Below are 19188 nucleotides of genomic sequence, written 5' to 3'. Positions count from 1 at the left end.
GCTTTACTCAGTCTTGGAATAGGCTGCAAGTTTACCGACAGCCACTACTGACCCCCAGTTTCTCATTATATAAATGGTTCCCACCACCTGTGTGCTTCATGCAGTGCACTGACACACAAGCAAAGTGCCACTTTCCCCTTTTGCAGTTAATGTGGCTAGAAAACAACTTCCATCCAGGAAAAGTGCAGGCCTGTCTCAGCGCTGCATCCAATGCTAGACTAACTCTGGTTAATTCACTTCAGTGGCTCTACTCAGAATATAATTTACTTTGTAAAAGGAGTTCTGCAGAGGGCAAGAACTGCATTTCCCCCCAGATGAATAAAAGTCATCTCAATAGGCTAACGGGCACTTGCCCACTAGCTTTTCCATCCTGCATTCCATCAACATTTTTTGTGTTAAAAGGAAACAGCAACTCTCCCCAAGAAATACATCAGATGCAGAGACATCAATCCAAAGCTCTGCCATTTTTAAAGGTCTTCCAACATACATTATTGAATAGCCTCCCAGAAGATATGAAGCCATCATCTGTAAATTTCTGGCTAAAAAGCTCACCCTAAATCTCTCAGAAGTATTAAAGGGAGCATTCCACCAAAGCAGAAGTTAAATGTTACTTGCTCTTCCTACAAATAAACTGAAAAGTACTTTCTTAAACATCAAAAGATTATAATCGTCAAGCAGCAACAAAAAGCCCTAAACCCCTGCATTTTAGAATTCTTTGCAGGTCCCATTTAAGGCTACACTACTATTGTTTTAAAAGGGTTACGTGGCATTTTGTGCTTGCAGATACTACCCCCTTGTGGAAACAGCAACAAAAAGTCTCCTACAATAAAACTGTCACACATCTATGTTGTTCACATCGTGCAAACACAGATAAGGAAGAACAGAAAGACCATCAACATGTGTGTGTGTGTGTGTGTGTGTGTGCGCCTGTTGCCCAGCGAGAGCTACCAGAGTCAGTATCTTTCTCATGTGCAGCAAGTGTTTTGCACAGACACACAGAACAGCTGGATGCCAGGAATGCTGTGATCCTGTTGCATTTCTGATTCTCCCCAAAGCTGGCACAACTAGGTTCGGTTTCACGTAGTGGAAAGAGGGCCTTCAGAGTGTCGTGTGACAAGTTAAAATCTCAGCAGGAGTGTCAACTTGCCAGGGAAGGGCAACCATGACTGGCAACACAGGTGAACATGTCAACCGGAGACACTGTAGTTTGGCACTGGAAAGACAACAGCAACAGCAGTTGGGATCTGTTTGAAAGATGATGGATTGTCATGGCAGGTACATCCTGTCTCTTACAAAAGTGCCATCTAGCAAGGAGGGGACATAAGCCCACATTCCACAAGTTACTTTTGTAGTTACGATCACCAAAATTTAAGACATCATCATAGCACGAAGGTGGTATTGAGTCATTAGAGATGCAGTTCCAGAGCTCCTTTTGGCTCAGAGGCCTTTGAGTCAGTCTTTAGTGCCAATCCTGTAAATGATGCAAAAAAGGTAGAAGGTCAAACACACTTGCAACTGCAGTAGAAGCAAATTTAAGTATGCATAACAACATGCCTACACTCAATTAAAACATTGTTAAGCTTGTGGGGAAGAGGCTTGTCTTTTTTATTATTTTGTAAAGCACCATTTCCACTCACAATTACATAAATAACAAACTATATGCATACCCCCTGCTAAACAGCTCTTGCTCCTTAGTTGGATATAAGAGATTTTCAAAGCTAGAAAGCAAGAAGGTCTGCCCCTATGGATCTATGGCTATAGGCCACGTCTACTACACACCCAAGTCTTTGGGTAGGCCTCCCAACTGTGGCCAGGGAATGCCTGGCCTGCTAGCCTTCATGCACCTTTGCATCCAAGCTCAGATTTAAATCCTAAAAAGGGCAACAGAGAAGCAGCCATTTTTATTCTCAGAGGGTAAATGAGATGACTGTGTAGCACAAGGAGCTTTAGGAGTTGGAGGGACACTACCAGGGCAGCTAGAGAGAGGCGTGGAACTGAACAAGATTCAGGTCCTTTTAATTATCCTCTAGAAAAAGAATTCTGTACTGGCATGCAATCAACTTAGCTAAGAAGCCCAGAGTAACACACTTGGGAAGAAAGAGAGCATAACCCTGCAGGGAGCCTGCTGGTGGGATCTCTACAAGTTTTGGCCTCGTTTGCATGCCACAATAGTTCACCACAAACATGCTGACTGTGCCACCTTTGCTTTTCCCCACTAGGCTGAAGGGAAAGCAAATGACAATCCCTGGTTGTGCATCATGTCCAAACCAGGAACTGTGGTTTGTTTTGCTCAAACAAATCACTTTCAGTAAGCAAAGAATAAATCATGGCTACAGATTGTGGCTTGTTAGCAAAACCGACCACAACCTCCAGTTCGGACATAATGCAATGCCAGAAATTGTGGCTTCTTTCTTCCATGCATTAATGCTTGGAATTAATGCATTAAGAAGCCAAGTAGCACATTCATGGTTGTCAATTAGCTATAGTTTACTGGGATTTGCAAACTGGGTCTTCAAAACATTAGACTATGGAAAACAATATAACAGAAACATACCTCCAACTGAATGAGTGAGCTTTTCCAACTCTGCTTCAAGCTCAGCATCTGAGATGCTAGGAAGCACTACGGACGTAGGAAACAGTGGCTTCTGTGGAACGGAAGGCAGGTCCAGAAGATCTTTTGAGGAGTCCAGGAGAAGAGTGTCCAGCTCCTTTTCCAGTTCCTCGGCATCAGCTTCTGATACTGAAGAACAAATACATTCCAGTGTGACATACAGCTTGGGCTGCTGGTGAATTTACTCAGAATGAAGTCCCACAGAGTACAACAGTGCCTATTCCCTACTAACTGCACATAGGATTAGAAGACATGCTCAACAAGAGAGATCAGCTCCAGGACACATAGCTGTTAAGATGTACTATAACCTTCTTAAGATCTGTAAGAAGGGCAAGAGCTTGAAGAAGGTTCTCTTATTCTGCTCAGCTCTCCTGAGAATGCGCTCTCGTTGTTTTTCCTAACAAAAAAATCGTCAAATAGTGGCAATATATTACAGTTGAGAATGGGACCCACCTCACTCATGCCTTTTACAGACCACAAGAGGCACTATGTCAGCCTGTCCCAACTAGGTTTCCTCAGGCAAGTATGTGGTGGGTGGCAAGTTGGGCAAGGGATGCTTCCCCACCTCCAAGCCTCAGCTACTGTGGCGGCTCAGCTCCTTTCTCAAAGTTTTCTTTCTGCTCGCAAAACTGATCCTCGCCACCACTATGGCGAAAGGACGAAGCCCTCAAGGCTTCCTTCTGTGTGTGCAGGGGGAGGAAATGTGTCTGTGCGCAACACATGCACTGGACCCTTGGAATTTTCGTTCACCTTTTTCTCCCATTCAAGCCCAGATCTGCTGCACCAGCACAAGCTACAAGTGGGTCACCTCAACTCACTGTCAGGCAGCACCAGGCTGGCTGCGAGCACCTTGTTGGGGGAGGCAGGCAGGCAGCAAGACACGACCCCAGCCTGAGGAGGCATGGATGCATGTCCTGCCACTGCTCCATAGCTCTGCTTGGCAACAGCAACAGTGCTGCATGAAGATGCTTTGATGGTCAAGTGGCAGCCAACACCTCCGTCCTGCCTGCTGCCAGCTTCCTCCGCCCATTGTCCTGAGCCTTGGCAGAGAGACTCCCACTCGCTTCAGCCCACTCCAGTGGGCACAGTGCTGCCCAGCACACTCAAAGACAGCCCTGGTGGCCCGGCACTCTGCTGCCGCGTGCTGCTCTTTGAAACCAAATCCACCGTCTCCACCACCTTTTCTCCAAGTGTGGGGCTCTCCTCAGGTGCACGAAAAGGAAGGAGCCACAGCACTTGTGCAGACTCTCGCATGGTGGGGCTCCCCAAACTTTTTCCTCAATCCTGAGATGTAGGATTGCTTCTCCTCAAAGGTTAGAGGGTGCAATACTTGCCTTGCCTAGGGCACTGGCAACCCATGCTAGGCCACTGTCCTCCAGATATTTTGGACTACAATTCCCACCATGCAGACCACTATTTGAGGAAGATTCTGTTCAAATGTCTGAATATGAGGTTGTAAGGTAGAAAACCTAACAACAAGGGTTTGGAGGCTTAAGAGTTTGGACTCACCTAAGCCATTGATTCCAACTCCTGCTAAGGTTTGCGCTACTTCATCCTGGGTGTCACAAAGCTGAAAAAAGCAGCAGATACTGCCATTTATTACACTTTTAATCCACCTTCCAAGGAGCTCAGTCGGCACACATCAAATCCTTCATTTTAATCCCACAATGATCCTGCAAGGCAGGCTAAGCTAGACCATAGTGATTTGTCCACAGCAATTCAGCAAGCTTCATGGGTGAGCAAGGATTTGAACCTGGCTCTCCCTAGCTGAGTACAACACTCTAGTTCAGGGCTAGGGAACGTTTTTCAAGCTGAGGGACGCATCCCCTCATGGGCAACCTTCCAATGACTACAGTCTAGTCACAAACAGTTCAGAGGGTTCTACACTTACATCTCTCCATTATTGCAGTTACAAGGACAGATTCCAAAATAACTGCAGGACGATGTGCAGCAGAGCCAGTGAGGGGTGTAGATCGAGGAGAGTCTGAAGGGCCAGACAGAGGACTGGAGGGAGATCATTGGCCCCTGCTCTAACCACTACACCACCCTGGCATCTGAAATAAAGCCTGCTAAGAGGGGTTAAGCAAAGGCAGATATGGAAAAAACCACTTAACAGAAAGCTAAGAAGCAACCTGCAGCACGAATGTGATTCTCATTTAACTAACACTTGTATAGAGATTATTTGTTTTTCCTCTTTATAGTACCTCTTGAATCTGATCCACCAGGTTCTCTGCCTTTTCCACGGTGACATCTTTCATGGATAACTTCAGAGCTCCAACTCCAGCCTGGTAAGCATTAAATACCTTATTGGGAGGAAAGAGAATAGTCTATTTTCAGTAATCTGTTGCAGTTCTTCACCTTTTTAAATAGCCTATTTGTTTGTTTGTTTGTTTGTTTGTTTGTAAGTAAGTAAGTAAGTAAGTAAGTCTGTGGTTAGGGAGTGCCTTGTTTTAATTTCATGTTAGCTGCTCAGGGAGCCTTTTGGGCTGAAGAACAGGATATAAATGCTCTAAATAAATAATAAATAATACTGATTCTGGCAGGCATTCCACCTCAATATTGCCTATATGATTTAAGAAATGGCTTCAGTTGGATTTACTTTGTCAGGAGGCCGCTTGAGGCCTGAGGGAAAAGTAGATGAGGGAGTTAAGGTTGTAATCTCAACTGAAATATTTTGCAAGCCATATGCTTGGGACAGTGAACTTTTGCAGAGGAGCCACTTTCAGGACGTCTTACTTTCTTCAACATTTTTCTGAAAGACTCAGGAGTTTCAGTGCACCCAGTTCTTTCTTCTTCAGGATTCTCCACCAAGCTTGCTCCCTATCCTTTCTTCCACAGGTACTTTCACTACAAATTGTGGCCTCCACATCCGTTTCTTTTTCCTATCTTCACATGTGTCTGTATTTCAAAAGCCACTCACTGGTCCGCCCTGCCATAGGCCTGATTAGGCCTAGAGTGAGGCTTAGTATGCAAAGTGAGCCCAGTGAGAGAGCAGGTTAGCATGCCTTCCAAGCTGTACTTTATAAACACAATTCCATTTCCTTTTACGCTTTGCATGCTTCTGCTTGGTTAGAATTAATCAGCTAATTCTCCCAGATCAAGAAAATGTTTATCATTACTGAGCAATTCCTCACTGATGATGTGTATGTACATCAATAAATATCCTACCCTATAAATTAAATACTATGTGAGTTTAAGTTACTGGGTAAATCTGCCAAGAAGTACTACTGCCAATGTCTAAAGTTTATAATTTATAAAGCTTCTAGAATGAAACACATGTCTACTGAGGCATCTTGCTAACAGCAGTGACACACAACAACAGGCAAATGGGGATCAACCAGCCATAGGCGTGCCAAAGCCAATGCATGCTCTGTGTCAGGAAGAGAAGCAGAGAGATAGAAAGGAAGAAATATTTGAGTACAGGAAATACCATGTGATGCCTTCTAGATGCTGCTAGAGTACAGTTCCCATCAGGCCTGGCTATCTGTCATGCTGACTTGGACTGTAATACCTGGACAGTAGTACCACATTGGCTACCTCCATTATAGCCACAAGATGTAAGAAGTTTGTGAACAAGCCCCAGACTGACAAATCAGTCAACACTGCAGTGGAAAGAATGTGTATTTCCAACATAAAGCAGATCTTCAAGCAGAAATCTTAGACAGAAGAATTAAACAGAGCAAAGCGGAGTTGATGGCGAGACATCAGTAAAGAAATACCATCTGATCTGTCTGAGAGGCGTAGATCCGGTCCAGGATGCCTTGTACTACGTCCAGCTTGGAGTGAAGTTCTGCAATACGTCTTTCTGTTCTTCGTTTTGATTTCAAAGACCTAAGTGCCTAAGAACATAAAGGCACAGTTTTGATGAACCATCAAGAGCAGCCTGAAATGACTCCCTATTTAAAACAGTCATCTCAGTGCAGGAGAACATGCACAGTGGTTGTCTTCCCCTCAAAGCTTATCCAGCTAAGTGAATGAATGTCCTTAAGACTGCATTTGTCTGCTTGCTGCTGGGAGAGAGGGAGACGTAATTGCCCCTGTTGCTGTGGTTTTTTAAGGTAAATGTGCATTTCAGTGCTGGAGAGTGAAATGCACAGCATTTAGCAAGTTACAGAGAAAAGTCCTGAAACTGTCAGCTTCTGCTATAGATGCAGGGGAAAGTACCTTGTTGGTACAATTTACTTTGTGTGTATGTTTCTTCTGAAGTGCCTAAGTGGTACAAGTAAGGCAGCATTGTTTCTCAAAGCAAAAAAAAGGAAGAGGGTTTTGTTTATTTCAACACTATCATTGAATGGTAACAATTATTCTTGTCACCAAAACTATTCAACAGGTAAAGTAAAAGTTCTATTAGCTAAAGAAAGAAGAGACTGTGCTCTGAACACCCAAGAAAGCACAACAATTTTATAAACGAAGCAGTACCTTGACAGAAGACACATTAGACCTCATACTACAAAATGAGCTAATTTATGCCCATGAAAAGGTTCTTGTGCTGCAGTAAGATGCCCTTCGACCTCAACAAGAGGCTTGACAAGTGCTAAACCAGGGGTCAGCAAACCTTTTCAGCAGGGAGCCAGTCCACTATCCCTCAGACCTTGTTGGGGGCCGGACTATATTTTGAGGAGCAGAAATGAAAGAATTCCTATGCCCCACAAATAACCCAGAGATGCATTTTTTAAAAAAGCACACATTCTACTCATGTAAAAACACGCTGATTCCCAGACTGTCCGCAGGCCAGATTTAGAAGGCAATTGGGTCGGATCTGGCCCCCAGGCCTTAGTTTGCTCACCCATGTGCTAAACACACGAAAACACATGACCTTTGAAGCAGGTTGGCTTTGAACGTACACATCCCACACAACTTTCGGTTGCCTAGTTAAGAAAACACAGGACTTACCAGCTGCTTTTTCCCAGCTCTACATGCACTCCGGGCCTCCTCTTTACATCTACAAAAGCAAAGTGTAAGCAGCTCAGTTTCTTATTTATTATGTATTAGGTGGTCATTCTTAGACTGATGGGAGATTGTAGCCCCACACATGTGGTGCATCTCAGTATCACTACTGAAGCATTTGTAGATCTGCTCCGCTCATATTTTTTGTACCCTTTTATAAAGAAGCTTTATAAAAACAAGGTCATGATTTTCCAAATGCCTTAACTCATAGAATCATAGAGTTGGAAGAGACCACAAGGGCCATCGAGTCCAACCCCCTGCCAAGCAGGAAACCCCATCAGAGCACTCCTGACATATGGTTGGCAAGCCTCTGTTTAAAGACCTCCAAAGAAGGAGACTCCACCACACTCCTTGGCAGCAAATTCCACTGTTGAACAGCTCTTACTGTCAGGAAGTTATTCCTAATGTTTAGGTGGAATCTTCTTTCTCGTAGTTTGGAACCATTGCTCCGTGTCCGCTTCTCTGGAGCAGCAGAAAACACCCCTCCCAGTTTGGTGTCATCTGCAAATTTGATCAGGATGCACTTGAGTCCATCATCCAAGTCGTTGATGAAGATGTTGAATAAGACCGGGCCCAAGACAGAACCCTGTGGCACCCCACTAGTCACTCTTCTCCAGGATGAAGAGGAACCATTGATGAGCACCCTTTGGGTTCGGTCGGTCAGCCAGTTACAAATCCACTGAGTGGTAGAATAGTCAACTGTAGTTCAAATCCACTGAGTGGTAGCATAGTTAACTGTAGTTCAGCAGTGAAGATGCCCCTTGCCTGAACATGCACAAGTTCCTGGATGCAGAGACTGCCAAAGGGGGAGATGAATAGAACCCAATATGGCAAAGGCAACGCTAAATGCCTCATCTATTGTTGGTGTCATGCAGCGGCTGCTGGATGAACAGCTGACAAAATTAAGAGCTGAGATGCATTGAACATTCAAAGAGATTGGTTCAGAGATGCATCAGACTAAAGAACACACAGGACCTGTGGAAAAAGAGATGGATTCTCTTCTGATGGAATATGAGAAGGTAAAGGCAAAATGGATGACAGCAGATGATGAATTGAAAGATGTTGTTGTGCTGCCGGAAGAAATGAATGGATTTATGAATATGGACATTAAGAGAGAACCAAAGATGGCAAAGATGGAACTGAGAGAGAAAGGGCCATGTGCACAAATTGAAGTGAATAAAGCTCTTGACAATTGGTTTTGATGAAAAATGGAAAAAGTAGAAGGATTTTTCCTTTAAGTTAAGAGTAAGCATGGTCAACAGGAAATGGGACTGAAATATATGGAACTGAGTACAGTCATACCTCGGGTTGAATGTGCTTCGGGATGAGCGCGTACAAATTGCTCTCTGCGGCAACCCGGAAGTAACGGAGCGTGTTACTTCCGGGTTTCGCCGCTTGCGCATGCGCAGATGCTCAAAATGACATCATGCGCATGCGCAGAAGCGCCGAAACGTGACCCACGCACATGCAGACACGGGTTACCTTTGCTTCTAGATGCGAATGGGACTCCGGAACGGATCCCGTTCGCATCTAGTAGTACCACTGTACAAAGCAATGAAGACACAACAAGCAAATAAATATGGACTATTATGCTTTTTAGATTTCTCAGAACCATTGGGGAGAAATTCTTCATACTTTTTTTCTTATCTCTTTTCTCTAGATTAGTTTGGCTTTTATTGTATTTTATGTGGAGAACTTTTAATAAAAATTGATTAAAAGATGCCCCTTGCCTAAAGGACCCCAGCTCAGCAATGCATGAGTTGTGACATAACTGACAGCTTTAAGGATGTAAAGGACACACACCCATATTACCTCTCTGCTTCTTGTGCCAGGGACTCCACTTTCTGAGACAGCAGCTGTTCACTTTGCATGAGCTGATAAACCCCAATGTCAACATCATTCACTGGAGATACTTTGGTATGAAGACCTCGAGCAAATTTCATTATCTGAAAGAGAATTTCATTATGACATAAGATCTCGTACCATCATCTTAAGGTCCAATTGTCTCTTATTTCCCAGGGAGACTTTCTGCTTTCCAGTATACGTCCCTATTTTTGTATTTTAGAGATACTTTATTAGAGTTGCTGGACTTCTTCAGGTTTCAACATCTTTTTCCCTGGTTGACAGAAATTAAAATTTGAGCTTTGAGGTGGATGCATCTTATCTCTAATGCAAATATGTAAAAGCACAGGCATGATGTAGTGCTCAAGCTGCCATTCCACACACACCCTATTTGAATATGTTGCTATCAAATTGTAGGACATGGGTCAGCAAACTTTTTCAGCAGGAGGCCCGTCCACTGTCCCTCAGACCTTGTGGGGAGCTGGACTGTATTTTGAAAGAAAAAAAATTAACAAATTCCTATGCCCCACAAATAACCTGAGATGCATTTTAAATAAAAGCACACATTCTACTCATGTAAAAACACCAGGCAGGCCCCACAAATAACCCAGAGATGCATTTTAAATAAAAGGACATTCTACTCATGTAAAAACATGCTGATTCCTGGACCGTCCACGGGCGATTGGGCCGGATCCAGCCCCCGGGCCTTAGTTTGCCTACCCATGTTATGAGGTAACATGTGTTTTTTCTAGCCTATATTTAACCAAAAGAACAAACATCCTCTTGGTATCTAAAGAGGGAAGTCTACTGAAGAGTAAGTGATGAATACAGCCATCAGAGAAGACATTTCAGCAACATAGATTTGGGGAGTCAATGATTTTTGCACCAACGCTGTTATAAGCATGTCTCTATCTTCATTTGTGAAACACTGAATATCTTGCATTAACCAAGTTCTGTAAAATAATGAACCACATTTTAAAGTCTATACAGCAGACCCCAGCATCCCTCCTCAATCAGCTATCTTTCAGGGCAGTACAAGATATTGCCTGAAGTACAATTAGAAGAAAATAGAAGACCTCCACAGTATTTCTGCAATCCAGAGCTCAGCAAGCCTTTTCAACTATTATGTTCACTCCATACGTCATAGCCAAAAAAGTTCAAATTCCCACAACCTCAGAATTATTTGGAGATGGGATGACAGTATATTATAGATGAGGATATGACCACCCCTTCTCCTGCCCAGAAGCCCATGTTTCCCTTTTTAATTATGAAATGACAAATTCAGCTTAATGCTGCCTTATCTCACTTAAATGCTGCACATATCTTCATTGCCACTTGGGGTTTTCATTTTAGAGGGGGAAACCTTTTGCTGAATGAGTGAGCACAAGGCAAATGGAAGACTGGCTTTATTTGGCCCAACTTACTTCCATTTAGAGACGGCACAACTCCCAGAAATGCAACTCACATTTTAACTCTTTATTAGGGTTGCCATATATCCTCTTTTTTCCAGGACATGTCTTCTTTTTCATGGGTATGTAAAATGAGCCTTATCATAGCGATCCGTAGTTAAAAATAGAAGTCGGCAAATGTGTCCTCTCTCTTGCTCTTCAAAATATGAAAACCCTACCTTATTGCCGTTCTGCTCCAGCACCGTGACCCTTTTTTCCTTCTGCAGCTGCAGCAGCACCAGACAGAACGTCCTTTCGTCTGAACAAATGCTAGTGCACAGGGAACGCAGCTCTGACAGGCCAACCACAGGGTGTGAAGAAAGTGTGGAATTCTGGTAGAGATGATACACTTCTTCTGCCTTTTCCTAAAAAAAATAACCATTTGCACTGAACTCTTTATTCCTTGCCTCTGTTGTGGGTACCATGTACAAACTAAACCAGAATTGCTTAATATCCTAACCTGACTCAGAAATGGCAAGGCATTGCTACGGATGACATTCAAACCTCATTCACAATACAGTACAGAGCACACCACAGTTTAGATCAGTGGTTTTTACTGTTCAGCTACAGACTAGATTTGAGTATCATTAGATAATCGGTAGCCCACCTGTTTCTGGTCTCTAGCTTGCAGCAAATAAACAGTTAGTATAAGTCAGCACACATGTCTAATTAAGGTATGCAGTTAAAGAACAACTATGGGCAGCACAGGGAAAGACCAGAAGCAAGGCCACTCTGCTAAGCGGCCAGCTCACTTTGGCTCCTTTCTCCAAATTGTTTCTATTCAAGCTGGCAATTAAAGTGGTACCTTGGGTTAAGAATTTAGTTCGTTCCGGAGGTCTGTACTTAACCTGAAACTGTTCTTAACCTGAAGCACCACTTTAGCTAATGGGGCCTCCTGCTGCCGCTGCGCGATTTCTGTTCTCATCCTAAAGCAAAGTTCTTAACCCAAGATAATATTTCTGGGTTAGCGGAGTCTGTAACCTGAAACGTATGTAACCTGAAGCGTATGTAACCTAAGGTACCATTGTATAAGAGCCTTTTAACTATAAAAACGAGTGGCTGAGTTCACCTGTTTTACATCTTCATCCCTTTCCCCTACTGTATCATGTCTTTTAGGTTGAAAGCCTGAGAGCAGGGACTATCTTGTTTACTACTGAGCTAAAAAACAACAACAACCTGGGAGAGTTTTTTCAGCAGAACAATATAAAAATGCTTTTTAAAATTAGTATTAATTTTCACTCTGCTACTCCCTAAAATTACCTTCATTTTCAAGGTTTCTGGGTGTGAAGAGCAAAGGAGAAACTTTTAAATATTAAAGCAGAGATACAATAACACTTGAGGGTTATAGGGTGAGAAGGAGAACTGCTAATCTGATCAGATTTCGTTGCTTCCTCAAATATATAATGGAACATGTTTATGGAAGTAAGCTGGCCTACAGCTCTTCCTTCACTTTCTGCAGGATTCCTACTGATTCCCAGTCAGAATATGATCACAAATTGCAATGCAATAATTCTATTCAATAATTCTATTCTATTCTCAACATACATGGGTGAGAAAATAGGCTTCTTTCAAAAATTAGTCACTTGAATATTTAAGCAAAGTGATACTGAATAGGAAAGATATATGCTGTTCTTCGTGCAGTGCAGTGCAGTGTTGAGTTAAAGCCGTAGTGATTGGCTGGCTTACTGTAAATTACACTTGACTGAAGTCATCCTGGAATTATGGAAAGCGCCAATCCAAACTATATTTACATGGTTCAAGTTGCACCACAGGGAGCAGATATCTGAACTTAAAACTAAACAAGAAATACAATAAGGTATAAAGATGGAAATCCTTTGCAAGTATGGTAGAGAGCTCTGAAAGAGCATGAGGAGAATTTGCAGTACACATTCATATCCATGTTTCTGGTAATCCACAACAGCTCTATGAACTGTTGGGTATGTCTGCATGAGGGATCCTCTGAGTGATTTCCTGAACACCTTGGTTGTCGAAAGTAATTTATTCCAGAAGACCGTTCGACCTCTGAAACGTTTGACAACTGAGGCGCAAAGGGCGGTCAGCAAACTCAATGGAGAAAAAAAGAAAAAAACGCAGCGGAAGCCATTCGACTTCTGAGGTGCGTTCAAAAACAGAAGCAATCACTTCTTGGTTTTCGGCGTTCAGGTTCTGAAACGTTCGGCTTCCAAGATACTTGAAAACCGAGGTAACACTGTTTATCAAAAACAACTACAGGTCTCTTCAAGTGTTTCCCACACACTCAACAATATTTCTTACCACTGCACAAGAGAAACCATCAGCTCTCGCCAACATCCTCATGATATGTGATCGCCAAGCATCAGAAAGCCTACCTGAAGTAACTCCACATAGATCAGAATTTCCTCCTCCTCTGGCACTTTGCTGTCACCTAATACACTAGACAGGGTCCACTTCAGTGGCTTCAGAATAAAGACCCCGACGCCCCAGGAGATCCAGCTGCTGTCTACGCTGGTCATGAAGTCAGATTCCCTCTGCAACTTGCCACGTCTGAGGGAAGAGCAATATATAAATGCTGTAAGTTTCAGCAAAGCCAAAGGGAATACTTATCTAAATTGACAAAAATCAGTCTTCTGTGACTGCCATGCTACTGCTGTCTCGTACTGAAGAAGTATGGGTATGATAAATGCAGAAGATACTGTAAAGCAGTAGTCTTCAAGATGGGCAACAGCAGCACTATCACTATGCAAATATATCGTAATAATAATAAGAAATGGGTCTCCAAGTATGTTTGGATTAAAGGTGGGCTCCAGGTGACTTCTGGTGCCAGATGTAAACAAAGCTCAGAACAGTTTGGGAGCAGGATATTATAGCTCCCTAAATATGCCGAATTTTGTTATGTTTGTTAATTACTGTTTTCTTAAAAATATATATATTATAAAATGTTTTGCAATGGCTGGCCCTAAAAGAATGGGAGAGTGAGTAAGTAAGTAAGTAAATGTTGTGCCACCTTAAAGCCTATAGTTGCACTTCAAATAGTTGGAGGGTGTTGAGAGCTACTGGGGACCCTGTAGGGGGAGCAGAGCTGAGTTATCCACAACCTCTCCTGTCACTTGTTTAGCCAACATGCTATGTGCATTCCCTAACTGAGCTAAAGTCCATGAAATTTTTATGCAAAGGTCACTCAAATGCATACAAGATCAGCACACCAGCCTCCGGAAGAGTAACAGTGGCAGGAAAACAAGAATGTTAAAGACCAGTAATAATAATAAGAAGATAATGATGTTAAAGACCAGTAAAATTCTCATATGGCCAGAAATCTTTGCTAATTTTATTCACAACAGCAGAGTTAATTTTATTTATTAAGCACATTTTTTAGGCAAAGGACTCCCTAAGTACCTTACAGAAGAACAAAAAAGCAAGAGAGAGAACTGAATATCAGTGTCATTTGACACAGATCTAGTTACAGGTAGGTAGCCGTGTTTGTCTGCCGTAGTCAAAACAAAACGAAGAAGTGTGCATGCACAAGAAAGCTCATACCAGAAACAAACCTGGTCTCTAAGGTGCTACTGGAAGGATTTTTTTATTTTATTTGACACAAAGTTGAGCTGAACGGAGTTGCTAGCTGTCAACATAAATATTTTGGTTGACATTAATATGCAGTCATGCCTTGATGGAGGTTTAAATAGAACTGAACTAATAGGTTACTAGATCACATATTATGGTCCTTTTGCCAGCAGGTGAAGCTTTTCTTGTTCCAACAAGCTTTTGGGAACTGACTGCTTTTAATGAAACAGCTGGTGCTGTGCTGTTTTTATTGTACTCATCTGTATATTTTAAGAGCTTAGATAGATACATAGAGAGCTATAGCTATTGATAGTTTTAATCATGTTATTTAATGATTGTGGGCTTTCCCCCATCTTCTTTAGCTGTTGTTTTTATCTGCCAACCGCCTTGAGTCCCTGTCAAGGGAAAAGTCAGGGTGTAAACAAACAACAACAACAACAAGTGTTCTCTTGCCCCCTTCTTTCTTCGTCCTCCCCCAGCACCCCCTCGCCCAGCAGGGCGAGAACTTCCCTCTGCACGCGCTCAGAGGCACAGCTGCAGACTGGAAGGAGGCTAAGCGAGGGGGGGCCGAGGAGAGAGAGAGGAGCCCCCCCCCCGCCGCCGGGCGGTACCTGAGCAGCTCTCGCAGGACGGTGCCCAGGCCCAGGGGGACGCTGCCCCGCCGCTCGAAGGCCTGCTGCAGCTCCCGCAGGCAGGTCCGGACGCCTCCGCGGCGCCGCCCCCACTTCAGCACCAGCTCGCTCCAGAAGAGCATCTTGCTGTCCCACTCGGTGGCGTTGACCTCCCGGCTCTGCTTGAAGGCCGAGAACAGGAAAGCCATGCGCTCTTCGTCCGTCTCCCACTCCGGGGGCAGCTCGCCCTCCGCGGCCGGCGCAACCGGCGCCTCCTCCGGCGAAGACATCTAGGCGAGCCCCCGGCTTCGGCGCGGCCTACCTCCTCTCGCTTGGCCAAACGTTTCCTTGTCGGTGGACGGCGCATGCGCCTTTCCACCCCGTCCGGCATGCGCACAGAGGGGCGAGGCGCTTGGCGGGAATCCAAGGGCGGAGAAAAGAAAAGGCTAGAGACGCCACGCGGGGCGGGAGGGGGGAGCCTCCGGGTAGCAGGAAATCATAAAACCCATCACGGGGGCGGGGAATTCTCCCCTAAGAGTGAGCGCTGGAAGAGAGCGATCACGGGTCTTTTTCGGGGGGGGGGGAGCGGGAGATGCTTTAAAGGGGCGAAAGCTGCCCTCTCAGCTGCACTCCCCGCCATCCTGCAGATACGAAAAACCTCAAGGCAAAGACAGATCCGGGCGCAACTTGCACGTGCGAACTGTGTCTGCGCAGATTTCCACGTGGCGCAGCGCCAAGGGGCTGCGACTGCGCGGCTCAAAACAACAACCCAGCAGGGTAGTCCCCCTCGAGGCAGAGGGGAGTCGAGATCCTTGGCCAATAATAATAATTTTTTAAAAAGTCATACGACGTTTGCAGGTTACGACAGAAAGCCCAGCCACTGAAGAAGCCTTGTTTTCTGCAGCCGCCCAAGCTAAAGACGCGCCTCTTTAGCTGCAGATGATGCCATAAATTTGGATGCCGCCCTTCATCCCAAGATACACAACCCCCCCCCGACACATTTCTAGGACCCGCCTTGTTTTTTGTGATTGCGAATTGTTTTGCACTGTGCTGAGACCTTAGGGTGAAGCGCGGGTAGTAAATGATTAACTGAATCAGCGCGCCCCGGGTTTGATCCTGCACCCACCCACCTGGGAGTAAAGTCCCTTTGAATCTACAGGGTCATGTATTTCTGAGCAATCATAAAAAAGTAAGACTTTTTAAAAGTTAGCCGGAATAATAATTCCTGCCTTTACTGCTACATGTTGTGTATGTGTGGGTGTGTGAGCAACACACTCGCGCAGCTATGCTAAAGGCGGATTCCTCCATGGTTTTCTCACTTCCGCCCTGGGAATCGCCCAAAATAGCTCTCCAAAGTGAACCAGGCGGGCGGGCGGCGCCTGCGCCTGCGCCAGAATAGCGCTTGACAAGCGCACCGTCAGAGAAAAAAGCTGCAGCTGGAGGTTTCAGAAGTGCGCGCTTCCCTCCCGCCCCGTGTTTAATGGGAGCATCTCAGCCTTAGGCTTTCAAGAGGACTAGCGGCACGAGCTTTTGCAGAGCCGTGAAATGTGCCCTACTTTTGTAAATTCGTTCGTTCTACACACACACACACATAAATGGAGAAAAATACTTCTGAAACAGTCTAACCTAAGAAGTATTGTACAAAACGTGAAAGTGTACAAATGGTATTCACAATTGCACTACATATTTAGTGGTGACAAAACTGTAGCTTTGCCATGCTAATTTTAACAGACCATTAGGAGCGTTGTCTCTCTTGAATTCTAAACCAACAGAAACAAAGTTCCCCAATGTTTCAGGAAAATGAGTTTCAGTAACTGCAAACCCTGAAATTTTGGATCCCCTCTGAAACCAGTGCCACAGTTTCGTAGGATGTATCAATTACTCATTACTAAATGCAGGGTCCCCATTACTACTCCTGACAAAACAACTACAAAACTTTGGCACTTGTTTGGACGGGACCCAAAATTTCGGATTTCCTAGTTAATGAAGCTAAAAATACAGGCTCTCTCACAGGCCCAGAGAGAGCTGGGACACTACCTGTTTTTGAGGCCCGCATAACAAACCCCACTGACACCAGATGAAAACAGATGGGCCCATGGGCCTACGGGGAGGGCAGGTGCCCCCTTTAAAGCAAATAAACAAATAATAATAACTAACCAATTGCATCACTGATAAGTCGGTTCTGCAGCCCCGCCTAAAATAAATCCTGCCTACAGCCATGCTTGGGCCTCATTTGCCCATGCCTCTTGCTTGCTGAGAGCCAGTTGCACGGTTTCCGTTAGGAGAGTTGTGAGGAAGGAGCACAGCCAGCCTGCATCTGAGAGATAAGTTTTGTCTAGCAACCGGACTCTGGGATATAAATTTGCTGGTATTCATTGCCTGTAGAGGTTTGAGCGTATAAACCAGAGCTTTCCAAACTGTGTGTCATGACACGTTAGTGTGTCGGCTGCAATGTGTAGGTGTGTTGCATGAACGCTCCTTGCCAGGGCTGGAAATGGGTTAGTTTAACCTCTGGTTTGCTAGTAAAACTGAATTACTGTACTCTGTTGCAAAATGATGCATGTCTAAAAAGTGTGTCACTAACATGAAAGTTTGGAAAGCTCTGATACAGGCCTTTGGGAAGCTGGAAATTCCAGTCAAGAGAATGACTCAGCTCAGCAACGTCATGGCTGTATATGGTAGGCTGTACTGAGTAAAGAGCTGAATGAGCATGATAAATAATAAACCTCTGGCTTTAAAAAAGAAACAAACTGTTTCTATACTGCCCCGGCCAGTATAGGCACCCTGCCACTGAGCTAATATACATAATTCAAACAGATCACACTAATGACTTAAATTCCTTGCAGAAAGGGAAGCAAAGAAATGAAGGGAACAGAAAGAAACATCAGTTGTGTTATAGAGCTACAATATAAGGCTCCCTTGCAGGATTGTTGGTGATAATGTGTTGTAGTGGTGAGAGTGCTCCAGATTCAATTTACCGTATTTTTCAGTCTATAAGATGCACCCGACCATAAGATGCAGCTAGTTTTGGGAGGAGGAAAACAAGAATAAAATATAGAAGTCAAAACAGCAAGAAGGATCGCTACACAACGATCCCTCTTGCTGTTCTGGCTTCAGCAACAGCTGCGCAGCCTGCATTTGCTGCATAAGATGCACAAACATTTCCCCTTACTTTTTAGGAGGGAAAAAGTGTGTCTTATAGAGTGAAAAATCCGGTACATCTCTGCAGTGAAGCTCATGGGTGACCTTGGACCAGTCACCACATCCAGACATAGTGTGTTTTTATTGTGATGAAAACAAGCCCAGTTTCCCCCTGGGCCGATGTGTTCTCCCCACACTTGCACTCTCCACCTGCTGCATGGCCACAAGGATAAGATGGGGAGTTTTCACTTCTGATTTGATTAAACGGAGTTCAATGCTGGATCTGAACCATACACTCTTCTTAATTGTAAATAGTGGTTTGTTGAAAACCACCCAGCTTCATAAACAATGGTTTTAAGTTGTCTTAATAATAATTATTAATAATTTTATTATTTGTACCCCATCCATCTGTCCGGGTTGCCCCAGCCATTCTGGACAAGTTCCAACACATATTAAAACATAATAAAACATTAAACATAAAAAACCTTCCCTATACTGTACAGAGCTGCCTTCAGATGTTTTCTAAAGGTTTAATACTGTAGTTACTTATCTGTTTGACATCTGATGGGAAGGCGGGCACCACTACTGAGAAAGGCTAGTTTTAAACAAGCTACAGTGGTACCTCAGGTTACATATGCTTCAGGTTACATACGCTTCAGGTTACAGACTTGGCTAACCCAGAAATAGTTCTTCAGGTTAAGAACTTTGCTTCAGGTTGAGAACAGAAATCGTGCTACGGCGGCATGGCAGCAGCAGGAGGCCCCATTAGCTAAAGTGGTGCTTCAGGTTAAGAACAGTTTCAGGTAGGTTAAGTACAGACCTCCGGAACGAATTAAGTACTTAACCTGAGGTACCACTGCATTTGTTGTTTGTTGTTTAGTCGTGACTGACTCTTCATGATCCCATGGACCAGAGCACACCAGGCACTCCTGTCTTCCACTGCCTCCCACAGTTTGGTCAAAGTCATACTGGTACCTTCGAGAACACTGTCCAACCATCTCATTCTCTGTCGTCCCCTTCTCCTTGTGCCCTCCATCTTTCCCAACAT

At 44.2% G+C, this 19188-nt stretch overlaps 1 protein-coding gene across 1 annotated transcript; it reads right to left on the bottom strand.

The window, feature by feature from the left end:
- Positions 1–445: 445 nt before the first annotated feature.
- Positions 446–15379, bottom strand: CHMP7 (charged multivesicular body protein 7). Its single transcript, XM_081891046.1, has 10 exons — positions 15000–15379; positions 13197–13371; positions 11028–11213; positions 9371–9504; positions 7505–7553; positions 6331–6450; positions 4816–4914; positions 4121–4181; positions 2555–2740; positions 446–1471 (listed from the first exon to the last, which is right to left on the bottom strand). The coding sequence occupies exons 1-10, from the start codon at positions 15287–15289 to the stop codon at positions 1407–1409; spliced, it is 1365 nt and encodes a 454-aa protein (XP_081747172.1). The 5' UTR covers positions 15290–15379; the 3' UTR covers positions 446–1406.
- Positions 15380–19188: the final 3809 nt, after the last annotated feature.

This window comes from Podarcis melisellensis (genome assembly GCF_964234715.1).
Source record: "Podarcis melisellensis genome assembly, chromosome: 15".
Lineage (NCBI taxonomy): Eukaryota > Metazoa > Chordata > Lepidosauria > Squamata > Lacertidae > Podarcis > Podarcis melisellensis.
The sequence above is the reverse complement of the archived record's forward strand: the minus strand, read 5'-3'. Positions and strand labels throughout refer to the sequence as shown.